We start from the raw sequence: 26,017 nt of genomic DNA, 5'->3' as shown, positions 1-26,017 counted from the left end.
CTCACTTGATACCCCTCCTCCAATTGTGACAATCAAAAACTTCTTCAAATACTGCCAATGTCTCCCGAGGGGCAAAAAAAAAATGCACAGGCTAAGAGCCACTGCTATAAAGGAAACCGAAGGAGTGGACAGTGTCAAGTACTGGAGGTGAATAGATTTCCATTCTGCGGCCAATATATCTGGCTCTGGGCTTTCTGGTCAGTTAAAGCAGAATGTGGTTAGTTAAGGCAAATATATTTTTCACTTTGAGGGGTAGTTTTACTTTCTCATTAATGGAAAGCATAGCATTTCATCCCCAGATAAATTTTTTTCATGCTTACTTAAAGGTAATTTAGTGTTATGATTATGACAGATGAGAACAGTGGTTCTTACAGACTAGATAAAAAGATGGAAGTGTCAGTCAGTAAGCTTTAGAACAACTCTGTGAAATAATTTGAGGAGCATTTGCGTCTCAGTACAATTAATACACACCTCGGAGGACAGGAATTCTGGAATCTTTTCTGTGGAAAACAATTGATCTAAGGAAAACTCCAATATCCTGCCCAAAAGTTCACAACTCTGAGTTCAGATTTGCATGTGCTGTAGGGTAGGTTTCTAGAACATTCTAGGCCTCATTTTCTTGGTGGTGATAGCCCTCCCTTTAGAGCTGGTAAAGTTACAAGACGCTATGCCTGGCACATAGGAGGTCGCTGATAAATGCTATTTCCTTCTTTGAAATATCCCTGTAGGGTATTTTAAGAATGGTGGGAGTGAACTGTCTACATGGGCTAAGAGGCAGAGTGGAAAATTCCACGTTTGGAGAAACTTTTGGATACCATCTCTCTGGTTTATGAATTCCGTCCTGAATTAAGCAAACCCTGCCACATGCCAGCCCCCACTAGGTAAATGTGCCATTGTTGCTCTTGTCTTTTAATTGCTCCACGTCCCCACCTCCCTGGGTTCTGTTTTCTCTCCTCCCTCTTAGCACCTGGTTCGCACCTATTTTTTTCCCTCTGCAAGAACACAGTTGCCTCATTGCTTCAATAAACATTTCTATTGTCCCCTTCGCTGTTCTGAGAATCGAGGTTTTGTCGCCGTGTTGTCAGAACTCCTTTCTATTCTCCCCCAAAGCAGAACAACTAGGAGCCTGTCTCTTTCTTGCCAAGCCAGGCACACAGGCTCCCCAGGGAGGCTGCTTCTCTGCTCGTGGGAGAGGGACCCAGTCTGGTGGCGTGTGCTGCCTGCTGCTCCCTGCCTTCTGATGAGGCAGGACTTTTTCCTCCTGCTGCTGCTGCCGCTCCAGCTGCTGCTGTTGCTGCTGCTTCTGCCCGGGCCTTGGGATGCTTTCAAGCAGCTCTAGACCATGCCAGTTGCTGCAGATAGCATAGGTATGCACGCTGCTCAGAGCAGGCTCTGCGCCAGCTCCCGGTGACTCCAGCCAAACACAGCTAACAGACAGGAACAGCAAACAGCTTTTAATGGGGGCACCTATGAAAGGCAATGATTTTTCTCTCCTTCCCTTTTTTTCTTTTTTTGCACACTTTCCAAAACTTGGATTAAAAAGCCTGAACCAGCTGGTGAGAACTCTGAATTTTCCTGTGACCTCGAGAGGGCAAGCAGCAGCTGTAACCTCACCTTTGCCTCCAGAGGGCATTGTTGCCACATCATCGTTTCCTGGTAAGCCGGTCCTTATCCCATTGTTAAAGGTGTGTCCATCTGCCGGCTGGAGTTGCCAATTGAGTCCGAGCAGATGCATTGCTGCGGGAGAGACAAAGTAATGAAAATATGAATAGATAATTCAGCAATGCAAATGTCAAGGGGGAGGGCCAGGTGCCTTTTTCCAAGTGATTGCCTTTTAAGGAAGCTGCAGTTCAAAAATGGCTTGCCCCAGGCCGCAGGGATTAGCTAAATACAGAAAGCACGTCAAGCTGAGGGTTAGGTCTCCTTCTCCTCGCTGCTGCACACAGCCTCAGCAGGGAGGGTCCCTTGCAGTGGGTGGAGGGGGGAGGAGAAAACATAGCCCCAGTCTTCCAACTGGTGTCTCCATGGAGAGGAGGATGCTGGTGGGAATCAGCGACGCGGCCGCTCCGTCACACATCTCCTTGCCAACACTGGTTTAAGTTGCTTTAGACTGGTGGTCCAGGTGCACTGACAAGGACAGTTTTCCCTCAAACTACTCAAAATGTGACTCAGATTCAAAAGTGAGGCCACCCAAATGGTAGCTCCTGCTGGTGTGATTAGGCCTGGTCTGTAATACCAAAGCAGCCAGCGGTATCTGCCGTTGTACCGACCCATTTGAAACCGTGCCTCCCTGCTTCAAACTGTGAAAATAGTTTTTTCTTTTCACCTGTCGTCACGATATGAGACCTTGCAGCACACTGGAAAAAGCTCTGAGGAGACAGGATGGTACACAGCTTGCCTGGAAAATGGTACTATTCTTTCTCTTTCTCACCCAGAGTATAGAAAAGAACAGAGTTCCAAGGCACTGCCTCTTCTTTGCTCAGGAAACAAGCATCTTTGCAGAAATCTTCACTTCTCTGAGCACCTAAAACCTCCCAACAAACTTCTTGTATGTAGTTCCTGGTGCTTTGCCTGGCGGACTCCCAGGGTTAGTTTAGCAAACTCAGTACACACCTATTCCTGATGGTTCCTTTTTACTGAGTGGAATGAAAGGCAAACCCCAAACACCCGCACTCTCTCTGTTCCCTTATATACAAAGTGAAATGCTTCGTTTGTGAATAAATCAGGAGTTCCTTCCCCTGCATATTTTCCATGCAAACAGTAACCGCGTTGTGTCTGTCTGGTGTTTCAATGGACACAGGTTGACGCTGTTGCCGCGTTCGCAGCACTGCGGGAGAGAAAGGATGTTGACAGGGGAAGGTTTGAATTTGATGTGGGGATGGGAGAAACAATTAACCACAGGAAACACAATTAACAATGCTTAGGAAATTGTTCACATAGCAATTAATTCTGCATGCCTACTACCACTTAAAGTCAGGCTGCATTCTATTAAGGTTAAAAACCTATCTTCAAACAATACAGCTTAGATTGATGGCTGCAGATTAAGGTTGCAAGGTGTTTCTGGGAGGGAGTGTGTGTGTGTGTGTGTGTGTGTGTGTGTGTGTGTCTGCTTTTCTCTTACACACTTCCCCATCTTAGAACCACGTTTTCTTTCTACACATTATCCTCAGGTGTGAGGCCCACTGTTGCAACTTTTCGAGATGATAAATACTAATAAGTGACATTTACCGTACACTTTCTGTCAAGGTAATACCTAATTTTCTCCTGCAGTTTATCCATTATATGTAGGTCACTTACTTGAAGAGACCAGATTCTATTGCCTCAAATAATGACATATTTTCACTGTACAGAGGTCAGGAAATGAGAACTAATCGTGGCGGCTTCAAGAGAACGATAGCTTCTGATTTGTAATTACCAGGTGAAGGGAGCCAAGGAATTAGCTATTTTAAAACGATTTTTGCAAAAAGCCACACTATTCGGTTATCAGAGCTTGCCTGAGCCAGCTGCTGCTGCGCTGAAGACGTGGCCCTTTTGAGGGGGTCTCTGTGTATTCGGAGAGACGCTGACAGTCACCTCCGTGCAGCGGGGCCTGGGCCTCACAAAGCTTTGATGCTCACATCTACAGACAGAAGCGCTGGGTCCCGTCAGGCAAAGACGAAAACCTCCCCAATGGCCCATCCAGGTGAAACCTCTCGTCAAAACTGCTCTCCTCACACAGTGCTCGAGCCTGTCATTCTGAGGTACAGAGCATATTGCTGCCCTTGGCCTTGGGAAAACAGCAAGCAGACAAAACCCTGATCTCACTGAACAGAAAGGGGACACTCAGGACGTTGTTCCCTGTTTTCAAGGACGACTTCCCTCCTGCCCGCCCGTTTTTTTTTTTTTTTTTTTTTTGGTTTTCTTTTTTTCTTTTTATTTAAAAACTACTTTTACTTTGAGAATACTAGAGCTGGGGTTGGGGTGTTAGGGTCAGAGAATTCAAATGACCTCTCCAACAACTCCCAGAAGTGAAAAGCAAAACAAGAAAATGAGATGAAGGCAGGAAAAGGGGAAAAGGCAAATCTGCTGAGCAGAAGACCTGTCCTCCTGGCAGAGGCAGGCAACACAAATGAAACTCAAGTTTGGGCATATTTCCTGTTGTTGGATCGAACGCTAAGTAAATAAGTGAGAATCATATGGAGGGGTCCAGGCACCTTCTCCTGTTTTTGGGTGTGTGTGTATCTGAAATAGGCTTTTGCTGGTACTTCTGTTTTCCCCCTCCGTCAGCCATGCTTTGTCTCTCACTGGAGTAAGAAAATGAGACTATCTTTCTGGCCTGTGGGAACAGACTCGAGTGTCCTTAGGATAAAGACCCAGGGGAGCTGTGAAGTAAATGAGTTTCCTGACTAATGAGAACTCTGTTTCTTTTTCTGCTACTGGTTTGTTCCATGGTTTCGGCTGAGAAACCAGTCTCTCAATCAGTCTCTCCCTTTTTGTAAAGGTTTCCCTTCACAGGTGGAATTATGGCTCCTTAAGGGCCAGAGAGAGGTCACACATTTGCAGTCCCCGGGAAATCCCCAGTGTCATGAACATAGAAGGTACCAGATTGATGCATATTAGAATAACTGGTGATGCACGGGGCGGACTTGGGAAGTTGGATTGTAGAACACTATTACTATATGCTTATAAGTAAATAATGTGACACAGAGGGCTAGAGGGTCAGTTAACGCGGCTGTAACAATATGGTTTAATTCATAAGAGGGGCTACTTTGGCTGCTGGTGTATCAAACACCTGCTGTCAATCACTGCACCCCTTCTACGGATAGGTACTGAGGGAGACATTCCCTCAGGAATACCAAGTAGTTGCTGTAACATTCCCCAACTCACAGATGAGGAAACTGTTGACTGTGAAGTCTGATCATGGGGAATTTCAGAATCAAAGTGGAATTAGAGTGGGGATGGGATTATCAGCTTTGTATTTCACAGAGATCTGGTTATAAAGATTATAGGTAAATGGTCATTGTCACTGGCTCAAAACTCACAATAATCCCAGGACAGTTCAGTATTTGTAGCACACCTTCTCAAGGAAGGTTATATTGCCTCACCTTGTTGAATCCAGACATGACCATGTAGACCTAGAAGCACATAGTCACCCTGGGTCCTGAATAAAGATGATATGGATCCGAGCCATGGTTGGTCAGTGTCAGAACACCAAGGGCAAGAAGAAATTATTGTTATTTATTATTATTATCATTTTTGGTATCAGGAATCAAATTCATGACCTTGCACTTGCCAGGCTGGTGCTGCACCACTGAGCTATATTCCCAGACCTGAAGAAATTATTTTTATGGTTGTGAACACCTAACATTAGGGTTTTTCTGTTACAGCAGCATGTTTGACTTGACCTTACCAGATAGACTTAGCAGATATACCAAGACAGCGGGAGATGTCATTTTTACACAACAGATCTCTGTGCATTCTTTAAATTTTACTGGGTCAGGGTCCTCTCTGAAACTTAGACAGGAAATGAGTACATATAGGGCTACTGTAACCTTTATTTCTAGAAACAACAGGCAAAGAGCTCTTTAAACATTAATTCATTTTACCTATCTCCGATCAGCTCTCAGGGCCACACTTAGCTGAAAACCCTCACAGTAGCCCCAATTACCACTTCTTCATCTTGAGATTTCATGTAAATGCTGGACTCATCAATTTACATTTTACTAGACAAGACATCCTGGAGGCACTGACTGGGGTAGGCCCTTCTCGTGCCCCCTATGAATGCTCCAGCAGTTCATCCTGAAAGGTCTGGCTCAGACCATGTTAGGGTCAGAAGTGAAATGAGTTTCAGAGACCTCTCCCTAACATTAGCCCCCCCTTTTCCCCACTGACAGCCCAAACACACAATTCATCATGATTTGACAGGCTGCGCTCCAGAGAGACCCTTGGATGGAATGATGGGGCTCTGTGGGTCAGCAAGGATGGGCCGGGGAAGGGCTCTGAGGGCCGGGAGAGCATGGAATCCAGGTGGCAGCTGGGAAATCAGCCACTACAAACACGGGAGGCAGCCAAATTCTGAAAGTATCCCTCCGGCTAATTGGAGAAAACTTTCATGGAGTGTTGTAAAGGAACCAAGGCGGATGGAAAGACCACACACAAATCCCAGGTTTCAGTAAGAACAATAAACAGACCTACCTGGAGTTAGTTTGATAATTTCTTACAGAAGTTGCTGTGTTTGGGTGCCAGACAGACTCTCAAGAAACACTTGAAGGGATCCAAAGCGAGAGAAAGAGAGTAGGGTGGGTTGCAGGTAACTGTGAATTGCCCCACAAGCACAAGGACAGGGAGCGCACAGGCCCCGGAAAGTAGCAGTTTTGAAGGGGGGTTGTCTGAAATAGTAATTAGGGTCTGTGTGGGCTCTGCTGGGTGCCATTTAGAACATTCCATGTTCATTGGCTGGCAGAGGATCAACCTGACAAGAGAGTCAATCAATATGTCAGCAATACTTCCCAGAGAGCTGCTCAGCCCCTGCTTGTCAAGGAGGGCAAACATGGAAGCCACAGATGCTCTGTGTTTGCTGAGCAGGCCCCCAGGAGCAAGGGGTATCTTTAAAGATCAGGCTTGTCGATATATAACCCGAGGAAGAGATTGGACTTTCTCTTTGAAAATGGAAGACTGAAGGCCAGGCAGAGCTCGGGGAGGGAGAGGAAAGAGCCGAGCCTGCTGGGTCTTGTGGCTCAGCATGTGGTCAGAGGCACACGGGTCTTCGAGATGCTGGCGAAGCTCATTTGGAAGCTGGGAGGATGACGGGAAGGGTCAGAGTTGGGTCTCCCTGCCTCTGCACCAGCCAATTAAGTCCACAATGCCAGGGCTCCTGTGGGAAATGTAGCAGATTCCAAAAACGCCCCTGCTGAGTGGAGAGAACCACAGCGGAATAATCAGGGGTAACCCGCGCAACTGCTAACCCCGAACTTGCACAGGCAACCTGTAAAGGCACCTTTGCAATCAGTGGCGAAAATTAACACACGCAAATGAGTCTCCTCCGCGATGATGACAATTCACATTTATTTTGACAATGTGCCAGGGATTGGCTAATTATGTTAATGGCAGCATTTATTCATTATTTATCATTCGGCAAATATTTATTGAGCACCCACTGGGCATCACGTGAGCCCTGGGCACCAGGAATAAATCAGTTCACGAAACGAAATCGTTGCTCTCATGGAACTTATAGTCTCATGGAATTTACATGCTACAAACTAAACGCGTCATGAAAAATATGGGGTCAGGTAGCACCAGTGGCAGGAGATGGGCAATTGTAAGGGTTTTTTTCCCTTCTTTATGTAAGCAAGTCTAGGATGGCGTCTGTACTCTGCAACATGTGAGTAAAGACCTAAAGGAAGAGAGATAGTAGTTCTAGCAGTTCATGTCGACACCTGGCGAAGGACGAGCTCTCCAGACTGCAGTGGTGTCAGCTACACAGAGGACAGAAGGAGTGGGCACGCTGGGGGGAGCAGATACCTGGAAGAGCCTTTGCCTCTCAACTGGGTGAGATAAAAGGCAAGGGAGAATTTTTTTGTAGAAAGAGTAAGTGACTTCCCCAAGGTCACACAGCCAGTAAATGGGAAATCTGGGACATACGCCCTGATATGTGTAGGTCAGAGCTCCCAACGCCTCTGTGGACCACTAGTGACTCCATGGTGAGTCCTCTTGTGAAGACACTGGCCCTCTGGGTTTTCCAGGACCGAGTCAAGACTGAGGAGGGCAAGGAGGCTATAGAATTCCTTACTGAATACTGTCAAGACCACTCATGGATAGGCACCTCCTTCAGCAAGCTGTCATTAGTCCTTTATGAATGTGCATATGATCAGCAATGACTTTACGCTGGGACTTAAAAGAACTACGGTTGTCAGTATACAACAAATCTGCTTGGCAACTTCAACGGAGGGTCAGGCTGTCTAACAATTGGTGTTTGGTGACCTTTTCCCAGGTCACTTTGCTCCCCAGCCTTTGGGTGTCTGGTGGAGCACAGTACTTCCCTTTCTTCTTTGAGAAAAGAGGAGGAGGTGCTGCAAATGCCTTAATATCCTTTTTAAGAATGCTGTCAGTGCCAAAATTACCTTCTGCCCAAAGGAAGAGATGCAAATAAAGCCACGAGGGATAACATTCTCAAAAATGCCTAAGTCTCAAAAAGGGAGTTTAAAAAAATTTAAATCTCAAAGGAGTTAAAAAAAAAATCCCCTTCTAACCACCTTGGTGAAATGATTTCTCTTATTTTTCCCAGACACTGTTGCAATACACTGAATGGAATGAATTTTCAAAGCACCACATGGAAGCGACGCCCACAAATCCCTTTAGTAGTAATGAGATTTGTGTACCTATCTCCCAAGCATGCTCTGAGAACTTGCTTGCCTCCTTCCAACTTTCAGCTCACGGCTTCCAAAATGACTGCAAAGCTCGTGGCCCAGGAATTACAGAGCCAGAAAGGATGAGAGGTAGAGATGATCCCAGAATCCTGGCAGCGCCGCTTATAATGGGAGTAGGCTTTGGAGAAATGGTTACTGCATTCACTCCTCTACAGGCATTCTCCTCTTCCAGCCGTGGTCCTAAAACATCCTCAGTGGGGATTTTGTCTGCTGCTTTCCTAATTCTAGTCCCTCTAAAAAAGTAAGGAGGCTTTCTGTCCTCTCCTGCATGTCTGTCACGAGGACAAGGTGACAGCTCCGTGAGGCAGCTCTGGGACCAGGGAGCGGTATATTCTCCAGACAAGAAGGATCCACAGAGAGGAACCCACACATTAATCTAGTCTCTCAACAGGCTCAGGACGGAACAATGAGGGGGAAGTGGGACGAGATTAATCAATTCCTGCATTTGGAGAAAACAAACTGAGCTCCTTGCAGCTTTCAGACGCACAGGGCCCCTGAGCTGGTGTCATCCCCTACTCAGGTCCCCGTAAGCCTCTTGTTGCAGGTGTACTGCAGCTGGCTACTGGTGACCCTATGAGTGTGTGGTGCCTGGTGTGTGGAGGTGACCTCTGATGGCACCCCCTTGTTCTCAGTATCATCAGGCAGATCAATATGCAGAGCAGACATGCACGCTTGGAGCCACTATTTTTGCCTTGTGCAGAATGCCCAGGAATGTACCCGACTGCAGATGCTGGTCCACAGAGCGCTCATCCTCATGCAGATAAACACATGCCTGGAGCCATTAGCCACACAGGTATCATTTCCCACCCCAGACCACCCTGTGCCTGCTGCTATGTTTCCCGGGAAAGAAATAAAATAAAAGCCTTTCTTTCTCCAAGAAAAGGCCCGTGTGATCAAAATACCTTCAGAGAATGATAATATCGGGAGATTTTATTCACCAAATAAATCATGGTCTGGGATTTTAAGAGCTTTTGTGATAACAAAGCACATCCCTGCAATCCACACAGACACCCAGATGCATCTCTCTCCCCCGTGAGCTTGTCATTCAGGGTGGACAACCCAAACAGTATTTGTCTTTCTTTAAAGAAGAGCAACTGTGGCCCTGTTATAGAGGGGGCAGGTCCACAAGACTACCAAGTACAAAGGAAAGGCAATGCAGGTGGCACGTGGCATGTGGCCACTGGAATCCTTGGAAGCAGACATTATGAATGTTTTAGAGGATAAGATGTCATATCGATCGGGAGATGTGCAGTGTGTGCTGCAACAAAGAGGGAGAACGCTCCCGTGCAAAGCAGCCATGTGCAGGAAGGAGTGGCAAAGGGTCAGGCATGCGCCAGTTATAGCACTGGCTGGGCCCTCCTCCTGGGGTGAGTCTCTTCCTCGGATGAAGCAGGAAAAGAGAGGGAGGCTCTGGGCACATTTTCCTTCCCAAGTTTAAGACAGCCCCCAACAAACTGCCTGGAAGGAATCCTCTGATCTGAACTCTGCGGCCCAGGGCTCAGGCAGCCGAAAACCTGGCAGAAAAACTGGTGAGGAGAGGCTTAGGAATTGAATAAAAAGGAGCTGTCTGCCTGTCTGCTTGTCATAGTTCCCTGGATACCAGATTCACTCCCATCAGGGTCCACATTTCTGCACCACTATTTCATACATGGATGACCCTGGACAAATGAATTTGTCCCTCTGAGATTCACTGGAACATTTTTGTGAAGTAACGACTCAGTGTTAAGCACTGTTCTACGCCCTTTAAACACATGGCTTTTTCTTTACAATAATCAAGGGGTAAGTGCTGTGATCATTCCCATTTTGCAGAGGAGGGGACAGAGGCATGTAGGGACTGACAAGGCGCAGACAGGGGGCATCCGGGTTTAGAACTGAGCACATGCTCATGACCATGTTTCCCTGCTCTGTGATTGGACGGTGACCCACCACTTAGAGATGGGAATGTCTTCTGAGATGCATCATGAGGTGGTTCTGTCCCTGTGTGAGCATCAGGGTGTACTTACAGACACTAAGTCAGCTAAATGTCACTAGGTGATACAATCTTATGGGTCCATCACATATGTAGTCTGTCGCTGATTGAAACTCTGTCAAGCAGCGGAGGACACAATGTCTGCAGAGAGCAGGGTAATCACAGGGATCTGATGCAGTAGCAGGTATAATGTAGGTAGGGTTCTAGGGGCCTTTGGCACATAGGAGCCAGGCAACATATACTTTTCACTTCCTGCTGGGTCTTGGGTCCTTTTGTTCTTACAACAGTGGCATAATGGCTCATTTCTGCTCAGTCCTTAGCACGGACCAAGCTCTGTGCTAAGCAGTATAAGCAGTTGTATGAGGACTGTGTACTGCTTTCCCATTTTTCAGATGAAGAAACTGAGGCTCTGAGAGCTGAGGTAACACCCAGCTGGTAAGGGGGAGAGATGGGCTTTGACTTTGAGCTGTATGGTACCTATGGCCTCGGCACTGTGCCACCGCTTTCACAGCAGGATGACAGTTTAACCTCAAGCAGCAGGGATGAGGGGGATGCATTCATCTAAACAGTCTTCTACCATTCACCTGAACCCCTCTGGGTAGCACCTCTGTAGTTCTATGTTCTGCATTACAGTAGCATGGAAGCCACACTCAATAGGGGCCTTGGAAGTCATTCTGTGCAGGCCTTTGCTAAAAAAAAGATGGTGTGCCTAGGCCCCATGCAGGTGAGGTGTGCCTGAGGTTGTATCAGCCAAGGACTGGCTGTGCAGATTTGAACTTTGATCTCTTGACTCTTTATCTTGTTTTTCTCCCTACTGTTTTTTTTCCCCCTCTCTTTAATTTGTTTTAGTCTCTTTTTTTTTTTTTTTTTTTGTACCAGGAATCGAACTCATGACCTCAGGCTTGCCAGGCAAGTGCATGTGCAGCTGAGCTATATCCCCAGCCCCTTCCCTCTCTTTAGGAAAAAGAATTGTGAAGCCTATAGGTGATATAGTACCTTACTACAGAGACAGTAGGGGGACTTCAGAGAAGCCTCCTCTCACCCAACTAAGATTTCTATTACTGCTATCTGCAAGGTAGAGCAGGAACAAAAAGGACCTGTTAATAAAATTAGTCTGCAAAGGAGGCATTATGGTCTTTTCTGATCCTCAACTCAGTAGACGGAGCTGCATGACAAATGGCTTTTACTGCAGAAGTTCATCCAAACGAGAATCTAAAACCACCATTTTTCTACTTCTACCTGGCCTGCTGACGCTGTGGTCGATACAGACATGGTCCCTCCTGCATGGGAACTTGGTCCTTTTCTCAGTGGTGAGAAATGAGATGAAGAAATAAGGATGTTGAACAAATCCTATATGTAATTCTCATTTCAATTTGGTCATTTGTTCAGCAAAGCCAAATTAGGCACATGGGAAGGTTTCCAGTGTCCCTTTCAATTTTTAATTTTTGACATGGTTAGCTCAAGGATTTTTTAAAACTCAGAAATCAAAAAAAAAAAAAAAAAGCCTGCATTAGCAAATTGGGCTTGATCTTTCTCTTAAATGGTTTTTAGTTAAGTGGATTTCACATGGCTAACCTGAAACATTTAAAACTTGATTCTGATGGAAAGAAACATCATGTTATAAAAAATCCTTTCCATCTCCTAGGGAGTAGGGAATGGAAATAAGGAAGTGTGGTGGGCCCCTCTGTATTGCTATATATTTCTTTTTGCAGTGTTGGGGATCAAACGCAGGGCCTTATGAATGCTGGGCAAGTGTTCTGCCAGTGAGCACCCCAGCTCTGTTGGTGCTTATCAGCATAGTCAACTTCCTATACAGAGAAAGCTTATCTGGAAGAAAAGAGAATTTCTCTTTGGAAAGTAATCTATGTGTACCTAAAAGAACTACATTTTCAGCTGCAATTAGATAAATGACGCAATTAGACTTATTTTGAGTTAGTGACAATGTACTTAATAGAGCTAATTTCAAGGGTTTTATGTGACACTCAAGTCCCACACGTTCCTTTCGTGCTAAAGGTACACATTTCTCTCAACAGGCAGTGGCACCATACACTGCTGTGACATTTTTGGCTTATACAAAGTATATAATGACAGCAAAAAGACGTTGGACATAGTTTGTAGTGTACTCCCTCCTCCATATGCCTTATTATTCCCACCTCCATCAGAACTCATGGAAGATCCTAAGCCAGGCATAACACCATACACTCTCAGGTAGGAGTTGGTATCCCTTATAGTACCAGTGTATATTTCAGTACGGTTTCTCTCCCTGAATGCAGGTAGGAGTTTGATCCCCCAAATCTTATGTGAATGGTATGAAGAAGGGCACTTAATCTAACTACAGTGTTCAGAGGTGGGATATCTGAAAAGTGATTAGGTTAGATGAGGTCATTAGGGAGGAGGCCCATGATTGAGTTCTGGCAGTCTTATAAGGAAAGGAAGAATGATCAAATAGACAAAGAAATGCATACACTTCTGCCTTGATGTGATGTAGTCCAGGGGACCCTTGTCAGAGCCTGTGCTATGCTGTTTGAGCCTTGCACCACTATACCTGTGAGTCAAAATAAACCTCTTTTCTCTAGAATATCATACCTTAGGTATTTTGTTACAGTAAGGAGAAGCTGATGAATGCAACCAGCCTGGAAGAATTTCCCAGACCTGCACATTCAGAGCTAAAGAAAGATGAGCCACTGATAAAGTTCCCCAACTTGTTTTCATTGCTTAGTGCTTTTAGGCTAAAGTTTCTAAATGTGTTCCCTAATAGTCTTACTTAATTTCATGTGACCTTTACAAGACATTCTGGAGGTAGGCATTTTATTATCCTGTTCTGCAGATGAAGAGAGCTTATTACAGTTATACAACATACCCCAAGGTCTACAGTTGCTAGATTTTTTTTTAATTTGCTAAATCTGGCCTCTTTACCAAGGTCCCAAAGTTAGGACGAAATCTCAGAGACAGCTCTCTTCTTCCACAGCCTTAGGAATGGCCTTCTAATCAAGGGTCTCAGATTTTCCAGGCTTCATTCTAGATAAGTCAGAAACAATTGTCCCAGGTAACTGAAGTCAGGTCTCCCTCAGGAATATCCCTGTTCTCTGGAATTCTCTACCCAGAATGTCATTTGGATTCTGCTTCTGAGCCAGCACTGCCCACCGGAAATATAGTGTAATGCAAACTGCATACGAAACTACATGTTTTTCTAGTAGCCACATGAAACAAATACAAACAAATTTAATAAAGTTTTAAACCCAATATATCCAAATATTATCAGCTCAGTGGGTAATGAACATGAGAATCATGAATGGGAAATTTTAGGTTTTTTTTTCTGCATAAAATCTTCAAAATGTCTTTTTCGCTTAGAGCATATCTCAGATCAGATGGCAAATTGTCAGCACTAAAACTAAAAGCCACAGTTATACAACATACCCCAAGGTCTACAGTTGCTAGAAAACAATAATAGTATTGATAAACAAAATATTTTATGGTTTGGTTTTTAAATTTAAATGAACAAGAAGAAAATAAAATTACCTTCTTCACTTGCACTGAACACTTTTCAAATGTCCAATAGCCACAGATGCCAACCAGGCAGAGCAAATCGAGACTATTACAGCTTAACAGAGTTCTTCCTCCTCCCCGCAACTCCTGGAATATTTCATATGCAACCCTCTTTGTGTGGCCATTACTTTCTTACAGCCAATCCCCTCACCCTAGTGTTTGAGCACTGAAAGGTGAGGGTGAGTCTTCTTTCTGCTTTTTCTAATTTGGCCTCACAACCAGTATAGGATGTAGAATATCATCATATTTAAGGAATATTTATTGAAAGAAAGAATGGCTTAAAAATCTAGTTTAAAAATATTACTTATTTTGGTCTTACAGTGTTCTGGCCTAAGAATGATAATTGTAGAAGTAATAAACAATAGATAGTGAACCCTCACTTTGTGGCAGGTTCTCAGTGTCTATCTGCTTTTAAGGTACTTGTCATGCAATTATCTAAAGGAAGGAGAAGTCACCTTTGTTGGTATCATTAACTAGTGCAGCTACTATGGAAATCAGCATGGAGATTCCTCAAAGAACTAGAAACAGAAATTCTGTCTATTTGACCCAGTTATAGCTCTTCTATATATCTTCCCGAAAGAGTAGACATGCTACTATGGGGATATGTGCATTTCCGTGTGTATAGCATCACAATGTGTAACAGCCAAATCTTGAAGCAGCCCATATACACATCAACAGTGGAATGGATAAAGAAAACTTGGTACACACACACACACACACACACACACACACACACAGGAGTAGTACTCAGTCGTAAAGAAGAAAAAAATTGAGTCATTTCTAAGAAAATGAATGCACCTTGAGGTCATAATTCTAAGTGAAATAAGTCAGACCCAGGTTAAGTGATTTGTATTTCATGATTTGGATTATATGAGAAATCCAAAATATAAACAATTTTAGAGTCAAAATTAAAGACAGATGGAAGGAAACAGGGAGGTAGACTATGGAGTTGGGAAGGGGCTCAGGAGATGAGGGCAGATGGGAGGGCAGGGAGGGACAGGGAAGTAATAATGATTAAGATGTGGTATGTATATGTACCAGCTCCCCCAAATTAATGTAATTATTGTAGATCACAAACATGCTTAAAAAGAAATAAAAAGAATCATAAGGGAATACTAAAACAAAATCACCTGTGAGGTAGCAAATGTTATTCCCATTTTATACATGAGAAAATTGAGGTTTACAGATATTAAATAACTTCCCACTCTTATACAGCTATTATTGGCCAGAGCCGAGAATCTATGGATGCACCTTAGTCACAGCCCACTCCATGTTTCTATAAATGTGGGGGACTGCTGGGATGACTCCCCCTGAAAGAAGACCATTTGTGTCCATATCAGCTGACCCTCACCCTACTTCCATGTATTGTTACGTACAGCCTTGGCTGGGAAGACACTCTACCCGCTCAATTGGCTGTAAGCAGTGCCATGGGTCTAGCTGAGGCGCTGATGTGTAGCCATTGAAGCAATGCGACAGGTCAGAGAAGCCCTGCCTATAGCTGCCTATTACTAAGTGTGAACTAGACCGAACTAACCACGTGTGAACTAACCATGTGTTGACTGAGATTGAGCCTCGAGAAAGAAGCCATGATGTCCCAGAGCAGAGAGGTCAGACACCAAAGCTGACGCAATCGACCAAAAACACAAACTATTTCCTCAAACTTGTTTTGCAGATTCCTCCAAACTTAGAGGCTACCCGCTACCGGAATCCGGTACTCCTTCTGCATACTTCCCTGGGCATACTGCAGAGGTGCTGTTGTGCCTCCTACCTGGCCCAGCTCCCAGCACTCATGTACTTCCTGCCATTCTCACAGTCACTGAACCCGAGCCACTCCTCTCTTCACAAATTAATAAAACCCTGGTTCAGCCCTGGGTCACGGCCTTTGTTCTAGTTAGCCATTGTTCCAATTGGACTTAGGATGCCCCGGGCTCCCCACAACTGAAGATACGTCTTTGTCTCTTTATTCTTGCCGTGGGTTGCACTGGAAGTGGTAGATTGAAATTTACTTATTAGACTTCCAATAACTTTCCCCTGGGATTACAAATATAAACTCCTCTGGACTGAGATGAGGTCTGGATCCAGTTCCCTATACTTAAGCTCCGTCAACAAAGATCATGTTAATGGATTTCGCTAAATCTTAGGCTCCACTTGTATTATTATTATTTCTTGACTACATTTGAAAAGCACCCCTCCTCTTTTTGTTTGTTTGTTTTCTTTCTGTCATGCTGAGGACTGAATCCTTGCCATGCTACCGCTGAGCTATACCTCGGCTCTCTGTCCTCTTTTAGAAGGCTTTCACCCACCGACGGTGAACCTTAGAGATTTCAAATGAGAACAAACAGCTGGCAGTGGCACCTGTGCCACAGGTTCGCCATCACTAGCTTAATCCACGTAGCCTCAGCCCAAAGTAATACCTGTGAAATAAAAAGCTTGGTGTATCACTTACAAGGTTTTCTGATACATTAGAAAAAAAACATATAAACATTGAAAGGAAGAAGTTACCCCAGTCGATCCACAATATATCCATATTTCAAAATATCATGTTTTACATAGTAAATATATAGTTTTTATTTGACAATGAAAAATGTAATAGAATCCAATTTAAAACAACAGACATGGGCCCCCCAAAAGTCCTGCTGTGCATGGCCAGCAGCCTGACTACACACTTGGGGCGACATGTCCCCCTGCTATATGAGACTTGCCTTTCAGTGCCCAAGGACCCTCTGTCATTCCTCTGCTGCCCCTGTCACCAACACAGAGAAAAACACCAGGAGCAGAGGAACAGGCTGGAGAGGAGCCTCTCTCTTGCTTGCCTGTTCTCATTATTTCTAGCTATAAAAAAAGCAAATCACAATACTTAACTCACCACACTTTTTGCCTTGAAATTTTTCTTTGCTTCTTTAGGGCCAGTGGATACAGACTGCTTTAGGGAGGCTCTATCTACAGGGTCAGTCCCTGTTGCTCTGAAACTTCCTCTTTCATGCCAGGTGCTGCCAGAGGAGTCTCAAGTTGGTTAGCACTGGGGAAACCTTTCCTCTTCTTGTGCTTTACCCCGTCCCCGGAGGGCTGCTATAGTGTAGATCACTGCAGACGTGTTCCTGAGCATCCCTATACCAAATGAATGGAACAAATCCACCACCATCACCAGCACCTACCGTACTGCAGGTATTGCAAATTCCATGCAATTAAAAACTGAAAGCTAACACTATTATAATCCTCGCATCCTTGCTATGTGCCATTCTTCTAAGAACTTTAAATATTTGGACACAAAATTGCCATTTTTTTGTAGCTAAAATATAGTAGAAAGCCAGGAGTTTTATATGGTGCAACTTCATGTATTGAACAACTCATGCTAGGGCTGTAGAAGCTGATACTTTTGTTAGACCCATTTTATAAGTGAAGAAACTGTAGGAGCTAGAGATTCAGTATGTTGTCCAAGACATTCTTCCAGTAGTAGTAGAGCTGGACTTTGAACCTGGAGACTCTGGATAAGAACAATGAGTTATAGTACTTTTTCTTCTTATAGTAGAAATGCCAGAAAAAAAGCCTTTTGTGTGTAAAAGCTAGACTCCGCTTTTCAAGTGTATACATACTTTTGTGCGAACAAAAGAACATGATAGTTGGATGGTTAGAGCAACTCTGGAATCAAGCAGACTTGAGGTCCTGGTTCTGGTCTTTGATAGCTGTGAGGCTCTGAGAAAGTTCACAGTTCATTCTCATTTCTCTCTCTGTCTCTTTCTCTCTCTCTCTCTCCCTTCCTCCCTTCCTTCTACTACTCTTCCTCTTCTCCCCGCTCCCCTCCTTCTCTCTCTTGTCTCTCTCCCTCTTTCCCTCCCTCCTTCCTTCCTCTGTCTCCTCTCCTTCCTTTCCCCTTCCCTTACTTCTTTCCGTGTCTTCATTCTTTAGTTTTCTCATCTATAACGTGTGAATCTTAAAACCCACTACTGCCCAGATGGTTTGCCACATTAAATGAAATAAAGCATTCAAAGCATTTAGCTCAGTGCTTGCTCTGAACTGAGAGCCCAACAGACAGCAGCTATATTGTGGGCTGGCCAGAAGCAACGATGTCTGTCTGGAGAAAAATACCTTTCAAGTTCCAAATAGCTAGGTCACAAGCAGACAGCCTATTCCTCAACTGGCAATAGCCTGGCTTTTGAATTAAAATCATAGCACCCTATATAGAAAAATACTTAGGAACTGTCTCCTCCAGAGTCATTTTATGGGAGAGGTTACAGACAGCAGAAGGGTGAGTCCCTTGGCAGAGAGGCCCTTCATCTGTATGCAAAGCATAGACCCTTGATATCCTTTGCTTCCACTTTACTGCACCAACCCATGGAGTTGTCCTTTTGGAGTGACACTAAAAGACAAACCCGGGTTGAGTATTTCACATGTGAAATTGGGAGCAATAGGAAGTAGTGGTTGGGAGGCACGGTTGGGGTGGGAGAGGGAGGAGATGGGAGAATTCTAAATGATCTCTACCCACCTTCTCTAAAGCTACCACCAACAACATAAGTAAAAAGTATTTTTTGTGTGTTAATGGAGCTTCAAGATGAGCCCTTGCTGCCATTTTCTCACCCAGATTTCCACATTTAATCCTGTCATATGTAGATGTTCTGGAAATGCCAGTGTATGAAAAACACATTAATGAGCAATATTTTCTACATTTAATCTGATATTTGAAAATGCAAGGTGCTTCCACACCTGCATTGATACTGCAGCAGGCAAAGGCTTGGGGAGCACGGCAGAGCTCATTTAACCAGCAATTCCTGGCCTTCTTTCCTGTGCCTGGTGTCCGGATAAGCCCTGTGGGTACCGTGATGACCACGCCTGCTCCTGCCCTCAAGAAGCTCAGCGGTTAGGCCTGTGTTTGAGGGCGTGGCCCCAGAGTACCAGGATCACCACTACCTGCATATCTATGAGCAATGCAAATCCTTGGGCCCCACTTCAGACCTACAAATCAGAAACTCAGGAGCAGATTCAGAACAGCTGTGTATTAACAAAAGCTTCAGGTGATTCTGAGGAAAGCCCAGGCATTATGTGAGGCCAAGTTGGCACCAATTAGTGAATGAATGAACATGAGGACAAGCACAAGCTCTTCTTGTCTATTTCCATGAGGTGGAGGAGGTGAGAGAGAGCAGACACCTCTGCCCACACAGGTAGCATGCCTGAAACAGCTGCGAGCATGCAATATGGAAAAGAAATACTCAAGCCAGAGTGGAAAGATGCAAAAAAAAAAAAAAAAAAATCGCCTGAACAAGGTTGAACCAAAGTACAGTGGTGACACAGGGCAGTTCTTCCTGGGTGTGCCTCTTCTGCTTGCTGGGCTGACTGTCCGTTCTGCTTGTCTGCAATGACCAGAGACCAAAGACACCGATCGTCCACCCCTAAACATAATGTGGCCACTTGTCTTTGTGTCTTTCCACTGCATGGGAAGTTTCCTGGACTCCCACTGAACTTAGAACTCTGTTTTCCAAATTATTAGCCGCTTCAATGGATCTAAAAAAAATCTGTTGGAACTTGATAAAATAATTCATCCCTAGCCCTCCCCATGATAATGTCAGATTTTCTACCATTAATGGATATGCAATTATAGAGGCAATTAATGACTTAAACTAAACACATAAACTCTAAGGATTGAAATTTTAGGCACTGCGCCAGTGAGAGGGAGAGATATTTTTAACAGAAGATATTTTAGACAATGGCTCTGAAATGGAATGAGGGAAAGGTTCCCTCCTCCATACTCTGGTCAGCCCAGACGCTGGAGATGCCAACCCGAGGGAGACATGCTTTGGGGGGTTGGTTTGCTCTGCTTGGAGGATTGACTGCCTCCTCTTCCCTACTATTAGGCACAGGGTTCACCAAAGCCGGTGAGCCACTGGGGTTCCATGAATGTCAGTGGGGCGGGGCATCTGGTTGTAAACACCTGTTTGCAAACATTCCCAGGGAAAACTCCTTTTTTTCCTATAGTCCATAATGCTCAGCTTCATAGTTTGGGCACAACAGCTACGTATTAGCTCAGGACCCTTAGGGCTCAGCTTAACCCAGCTTAAGCAGCAAAGAGAAATTCTTTTGAAGCCTATTAAGGTAGCTTATGGGAGATAAGGAGTTGCTGGCCAATCAAGACCCATCTTTATTCTCTGTCAGTGGGATTTGCTGTAGGATAAATGTTGCCCCTTTGCCCCCAAACGCCCATGGTGAACTCTTTTTCCTCAAGTGGATGGCATTAGGAGGTGGGGATTTGGGAAAGTGACTAAGTGATGGGGGCTCTACCATCACGAATGGGATCAGGGCCCTTTAGAAGAGGCCTCAAAGAGCTAGATAGTCCCTTCCACCCTTTAAGGACAAAGCTAGACCGTACCATCTGTGAACCAGAAAGGGAGCCCCTTCCAGACCTCAAAAGTGCTAGAGCCTTGCAAGCCTTCAAAACCTGAGAAACAAATTTCTATTATTTATAAGCTATTTAACTTCTGGCATTTTGTTATAAAAACCTGAAAGCTAAAGAGGGGCTCTACCTACATGAAAAGAACTGATTGCACAGAGAGCCACACCCGTACCTATCCTCTTCGGCTTCAGTTTCACTTTTCTAGTTTTGTTTTTATGCATCCTGGGCAAACACTCTGATTGGCTGAGCTGGTGTCATGTGACCATTCCTTGGGCCAGTCATTTACAGCTGGGAAGGGAGCACTGCTGATCCTGTTTAGTTTCAGCACCTTACCTGAAGAGGGTATAGAGCATGAGACATAGACACCAATCAAACTTGCCAAACAGCAAATACAAATACAGGATGCTGGTTAAATCTGAATATCTCATGCAATATTTGGGGCATAATTGTATTGAAGGCATTTTTGTTATTTATTTGAAATGCAAATTTAACTCAGCAAAAACCAAAACAAAACGGGGCATCCTACACTTAACCTGGCCACCCTGTCACCCAAGAACTTGGTGTGAGCCAGTCAGGCTCCTTGATTTGTGTCCACTACAATTTGTCTAAAAGTTTGAGAAGGTGTAGAGGTCTCTGTGGCGAAAAGCCCTGTCCACATGCAGCATCCCTCCAAGTCCCTTCTCCGTGTGGCACTGGGATGGCTCTCTTCCCAGATGAGAATCCAGATCAAGCATCTACACTTTCCTTAAAGTGTCAAAACTGCCTGGCTGTCTGGTGTGTAAAGCATATGGACTACTCTTTTTTATCAACCACATCGATTCCTGGGTGGGACCTGAGGATTTATCAGAAGATGCAGCTAGAATTAAATTGTGATTCTATTCTTGCCAAAGTTCCTCAGACATATCTGATATCTAGGGAGTTGGCATGTGGCATGAGACTTACTAGAAGGTCCAACCATCTATTTTGAGGCTGTGCGCTAGCGCCCTCTCCCTAGAAAGCATGTTAGGACCCCTTTCTAAGCTCTGTTCCTGTCATAGGGATAAAAAATTTGGAATTTAAACGTCTCTGCAAGGTTTATTTTTGCCAACACTATTGATTCCGCTAGGTATTTGCTAAACTTGCTTTGTAGTCAAGGCACAAACCATTTTTTCTATCCTTCTGGAAGGAAGTTTATTACACAAAGTAATAGGTGGATGTCTCCTTACTACCACATAAATCTGCTACAGCACCTGTGTGTTAAACCTTCGTAGATGGCAAGAACAAACAATTGTTACTGGAACATTCCACACAGAGGAAAACAATAAAAACAGAGACAAAAGCAGAACAGCAGACAAAACTTACATAGGGATTTGTTCTGTGTTAGCATATTTAACACATCTAAGATAGAGCCACCAAAGCTGAAGTTCTACTGTATTTACTAAAGCAGAAAAAATAAATGGTTCAACTTTTTTTAGATGGCATCTCTTCATTCTAGTAGGAAGAACTGACCTTTTCAGCACCAAGTAGCCAAAAAACAACCTCAACCATACTTGCCCTATCCTTGCCCTCAACCCAGAACTTGCTCCCAGAAAGATACAGGGCACTGAGCTCAGATTTAAGTACACAAAAGCCAAGGCAGGGACAATGTCAGAGGCAAGATTTTGAGCTAAGCAACTTTTCTTTTGTGTCCTCTAATCTCCTGGCGGGAGCTATAGTGCCTTAAAAACACTAGATGAATTACCTGATAGTTTCAGTAAAACAAAAAGCCAACCTATGGGTTTCTGGTCAGCATGTTCGGATTTACGGGGAACACTGTATTTCCTCTGCTGGGGGAGCCCTGTACACTTAGAACATCCTCCTAAATGAAATGTCAGGGATCTCAGAGTTGACTCTCAACATCCTTTCCCTACATTCCTGTGGTTTGTCCAAGAGTGAAAAACAAATGCTCATTGGCTGAGCATGACTTTCCTTTCTACAGTCTTTCTGGGAAATGTGCTTCCAGGTTGTGCGTGTGTGTGTGTGTGTGTGTGTGTGTGTGTGTGCGTGTGTGTGTGTGTGTGTGTGTGTGTGTGTGCGTGTGTGTGTATGTGTGTGTGTGTGTGGCCAATTTCCTGGCAGGTGCACATGAAGCCACCTTGTCCATGTGGAGAGATTATCATTTCAATAAGTGGTTTTAGCTAATTAGTTTATTCTTGCTGTGATGGTCCCACTCCTAATTTGATATCCCTTTTTTCACATAGAAATTGGAAGGCTGATTGACCTTTGAATGGCTGTGGAGTGATTAGTTTTCCTTGGTTCTACCTGAGTATGCTGCTGTGTGTTCTCGGAAACTGGTTGCTTCACTACTGTACCCTCAGAATCTACCATAGTAAGGATAGTCTTTACTTAGTAGTTTCCTTTTGGCACACTCCTTTAATCTTTACAAAATTGATATGAAATAGGCGTTATTACTGTGGCCATTTTACAGGTAAATAACTGAGTCATAAGGAGATTAAGTAGCACACCTGTCTCAGACAGTTTGTAAGGGGAAATGCTAGGATGTGATCCTGGGGAGTTTGGGTTCTACAGCCTATTTTTATACCTTGTGCCTGAAAATATCTGTTTGATAAATTACAAATAAGTGTATAACTTACCAAGGATGATTAAAGTACTTCTGTTAACATGTGTGATTCTACCTTCCATTAGTAGGTCCAGCATTCAGGTAACAATCTCTAAAAGTACTGCCCGTTTCAAATATCTTTTTGCTTCCCCAACCTTCTGCTCCCTCCATAGCTCATCTGACTTCATCTTCCAGAATGCGGGTTGTGTCCATAACTCTGGTAAACTCCTCCCTTGATATGGGATTGATAATTGCTAATCCCCATGTCAGTGGATGCATGTTTAGGGGGACAGCGCTCCTGCTTGTGCTTTGCATCTTGAGCAGTGTCTTCAACACTCAAAGGATCGCACCTCATTAGGGAAGGACAAGATTTTGTGACCATAGCTGTTCTATGGAGCTGTCCTTTGAGCTCCAAATTCTGACTATTCCCAAGAGAGGAACAGGAAACTCTAAATTAGAAGTTGCATTTCTTTCAGCCTGCAAACTGAGTCCTAACACAGGCTCCTATGATAGCCCGGGGAGAAGGGACTGACACTGTCTGAGCTCAGATGGGAGCTCTCCCAAACAGGGCAATCAGATTCCAATCGCAGGTCTCACTGGACAATCAGGGCTTTGTTGCTGGCAATTAGTACTCACTCTATCAGTTATTTTAGTTTTAGTAACTTCTGGGACAGTCTCCTCATGTTGAAAAAACTGCCTCCATCTTTTAATATATCACTTGTAAAAAGTCGCCAATGGAGGCATTTCTGCCAAGTCTGAAGGACACCTACTTCTCTAATCTCATGGTAAAACAACAGCCTACCTGGCCCACAAATTTAAGGAACTTATTCCCAGGTGATAGACAAGGGAACGCAGAAGAAATCCCTGCCTGTATTATATCCTGCGCTGCTTTCCAATCAAGCACATAATCCTGATACCTGAAGCTTCTTGTTACTTGGATTCCAATTTCCAGTCTTATTGGAGATATCTAGTATTCTTGCTTTCATATCTTCTGTTAACTTTCACTGTCAACAGAGAACCATCACCCAGCACTAAAACATATGAAAGAAATAAATGATTCTACCTTTTAAACCGATTTCCAGAAACTGCTCCTAAAGAGAAGTGTCAAACACTTTTCGACTTTAATCATTTTCAAAACTTTTAATGAATCTTTTCTTTTAAACAAATAATGCCATTAACATGGATGCTATGCAAATGAAATTCATGGCCTGTATTTGTTTGGTTTTCTCAAAATTGTTTCTGAAACCTGATCACATCAAATATTTTTCAGTTTATGCAAAGCAGAACTTCTCAATTGTTTTTGAAGAGTGTGTAGTTTTCCATTTGCATGTTAGTCCCAAGTGGTAAATTTACACTTTGAATGTAGGATTAGCAAATTTCCATGTGTGTACTGCATTTTGAAACTTAAAATATAAAGCAATCACTCTCATATGTCAAGAGTCTTGAAATTCTGAAGTCCAATGACTTTTTTAGGTATCTGAATGCTGGAGTTTAGTGTGGAGATGGTACCTGGAAACCTGTGTTCCCACAGTAACACCGTCCTTGCAGGTATTTGTTTCATATAGTGTTCTTCCTTTTTTTTTTTAAAAAAATTGTATTTATTTATTTATTTACTTATTTTTTTGTTTTTTTTTTTTCTGGTACTGGGAATCGAACTCATGACCTTGCGCTTGCCAGGCAGGCGCTGTGCTGCTGAGCTAAATCCCCAGCCCCTCATACAGTGTTCTTTCAAAACCTGATCACAGGTCATCTTGGAGAGTTCAGGAACAAGAATATACTTTCTGAAGCTAAGACATCATTTGGGTCCTGGAACTCAGAAATCTGCAATCACAACTGTTTTCCAAACTGCTCTTTTCCACTGCGGTGAGCCGGTCCTGGCAGTGCCGCTCCCTTACTGTCAGGGAACATGCTACGGCTGGAGAGAGCTATGCATGATCACACTTACTGTAGCATCAACTATTTTTTTCTTAATTGTCCTGAGATCCTAGAAAGGAAACAAGCGTCTGTGCTGACAGAGGAGCTCAGCGTGAACTCTCATTTTTCACATGGAGCTAATTAAAAACTGAAATTAGTTAAATATGGAAATGACACTTGCAAGCACTTTAGTAGAATTCTGGCAAAATCCCTCTGGAGTGCTGTGACATTACCTGCTGCTTCGAAACTCCCCAACTGAATTTCACAGTTAAAAGGCTGAGCAAAGGGAAAGTTATTATTGAGATTTCGGATTCAGAACGTGTCTGTAAAACTCCAAATTAAATTTCATGGCTGGCCCTTGAGTGGCTGGTGATACAGAACGAAGGCCAATGGAGTGGGCCGCTCACAATGGCCCTGCATGCAGGAGTTCCAATTACCACTCTTTAGGTATGGTACTGTGGGTGGCATAGGTGTGACGATCAGAAGGTTGAGGAATGTATTTCTCCTGGAATCTGCCTCAAAGTGGTTTGCGTGCACACAAATTCCAACAAAGAAAAAAGCCTAGATTTATGCATGTGTTATTATGTGCCTGATTATGAAAACTGACCAGGCTTCTCAGGGGTTGCAAGACACATTTCTTACATGTGGAGTCTATCTTTGTGCATCTCAATCCATCCACCATCCATCCATCCATCCATCAGTCATTCATCCACCAACCCGCCAACCCATCCATGTATCCCTACATATCTAAATAAATGTATGTGTATATATATGAAGATACATGAGTGTAGATGTACACATATATCTCCCTCCATATAGATATTTTCATCCTGTAGGCATTTTACCATTTTTATGCATAACTGTGATATTCCATCTTGAAGCAGGGAGATCAAACATCTCGAGTCTTTGGGGACAGTAAGAATGGCCTCCCCTTCAGGCCCCTGGGAGAACAGCCTTTCCAAAAAGCCCATCATGAAGAGGGACCCTCCAGGGCAGGTGGCAAGAAAGGACCTTCTGGGATGCATGTACTCTGTTACAGGCAAAAACTGCAGTGTTTGCCCAAGGACAAATTATGATGTTTCCCTGTATCTGCGTACAATTTAATTAAACCCGCCTACATGTCTGATGGCTCTGAATCTGTGTGGCAGAGTATCTGAGAAGTCCAGCCATTCTCCAAACAACTGGAGTGATGTGATTTTATTGTTTTTCCAACACCCCATCCA

General features: G+C 44.0%; 1 protein-coding gene across 11 annotated transcripts in view; it reads right to left on the bottom strand.

Moving 5' to 3' along the window:
* Positions 1 to 26,017, bottom strand: part of Tenm2 (teneurin transmembrane protein 2) — a 1,190,054-nt gene that overhangs the window by 186,353 nt on the left and 977,684 nt on the right. For all 11 annotated transcript variants that reach the window (XM_005376287.2, XM_005376288.2, XM_005376289.2 and 8 more), the window contains one exon: positions 1,615 to 1,737. In XM_005376287.2, the coding sequence (XP_005376344.1) occupies positions 1,615 to 1,737 (123 nt within the window). The remainder of the gene's footprint in view (positions 1 to 1,614; positions 1,738 to 26,017) is intronic.

The sequence above is a fragment of the Chinchilla lanigera genome, unplaced genomic scaffold, assembly GCF_000276665.1.
Source record: "Chinchilla lanigera isolate Chin_1 unplaced genomic scaffold, ChiLan1.0 scaffold00007, whole genome shotgun sequence".
NCBI lineage: Eukaryota > Metazoa > Chordata > Mammalia > Rodentia > Chinchillidae > Chinchilla > Chinchilla lanigera.
Note: the sequence above shows the minus strand (reverse complement) of the source record. Positions and strands in the feature narration are given on the sequence as shown.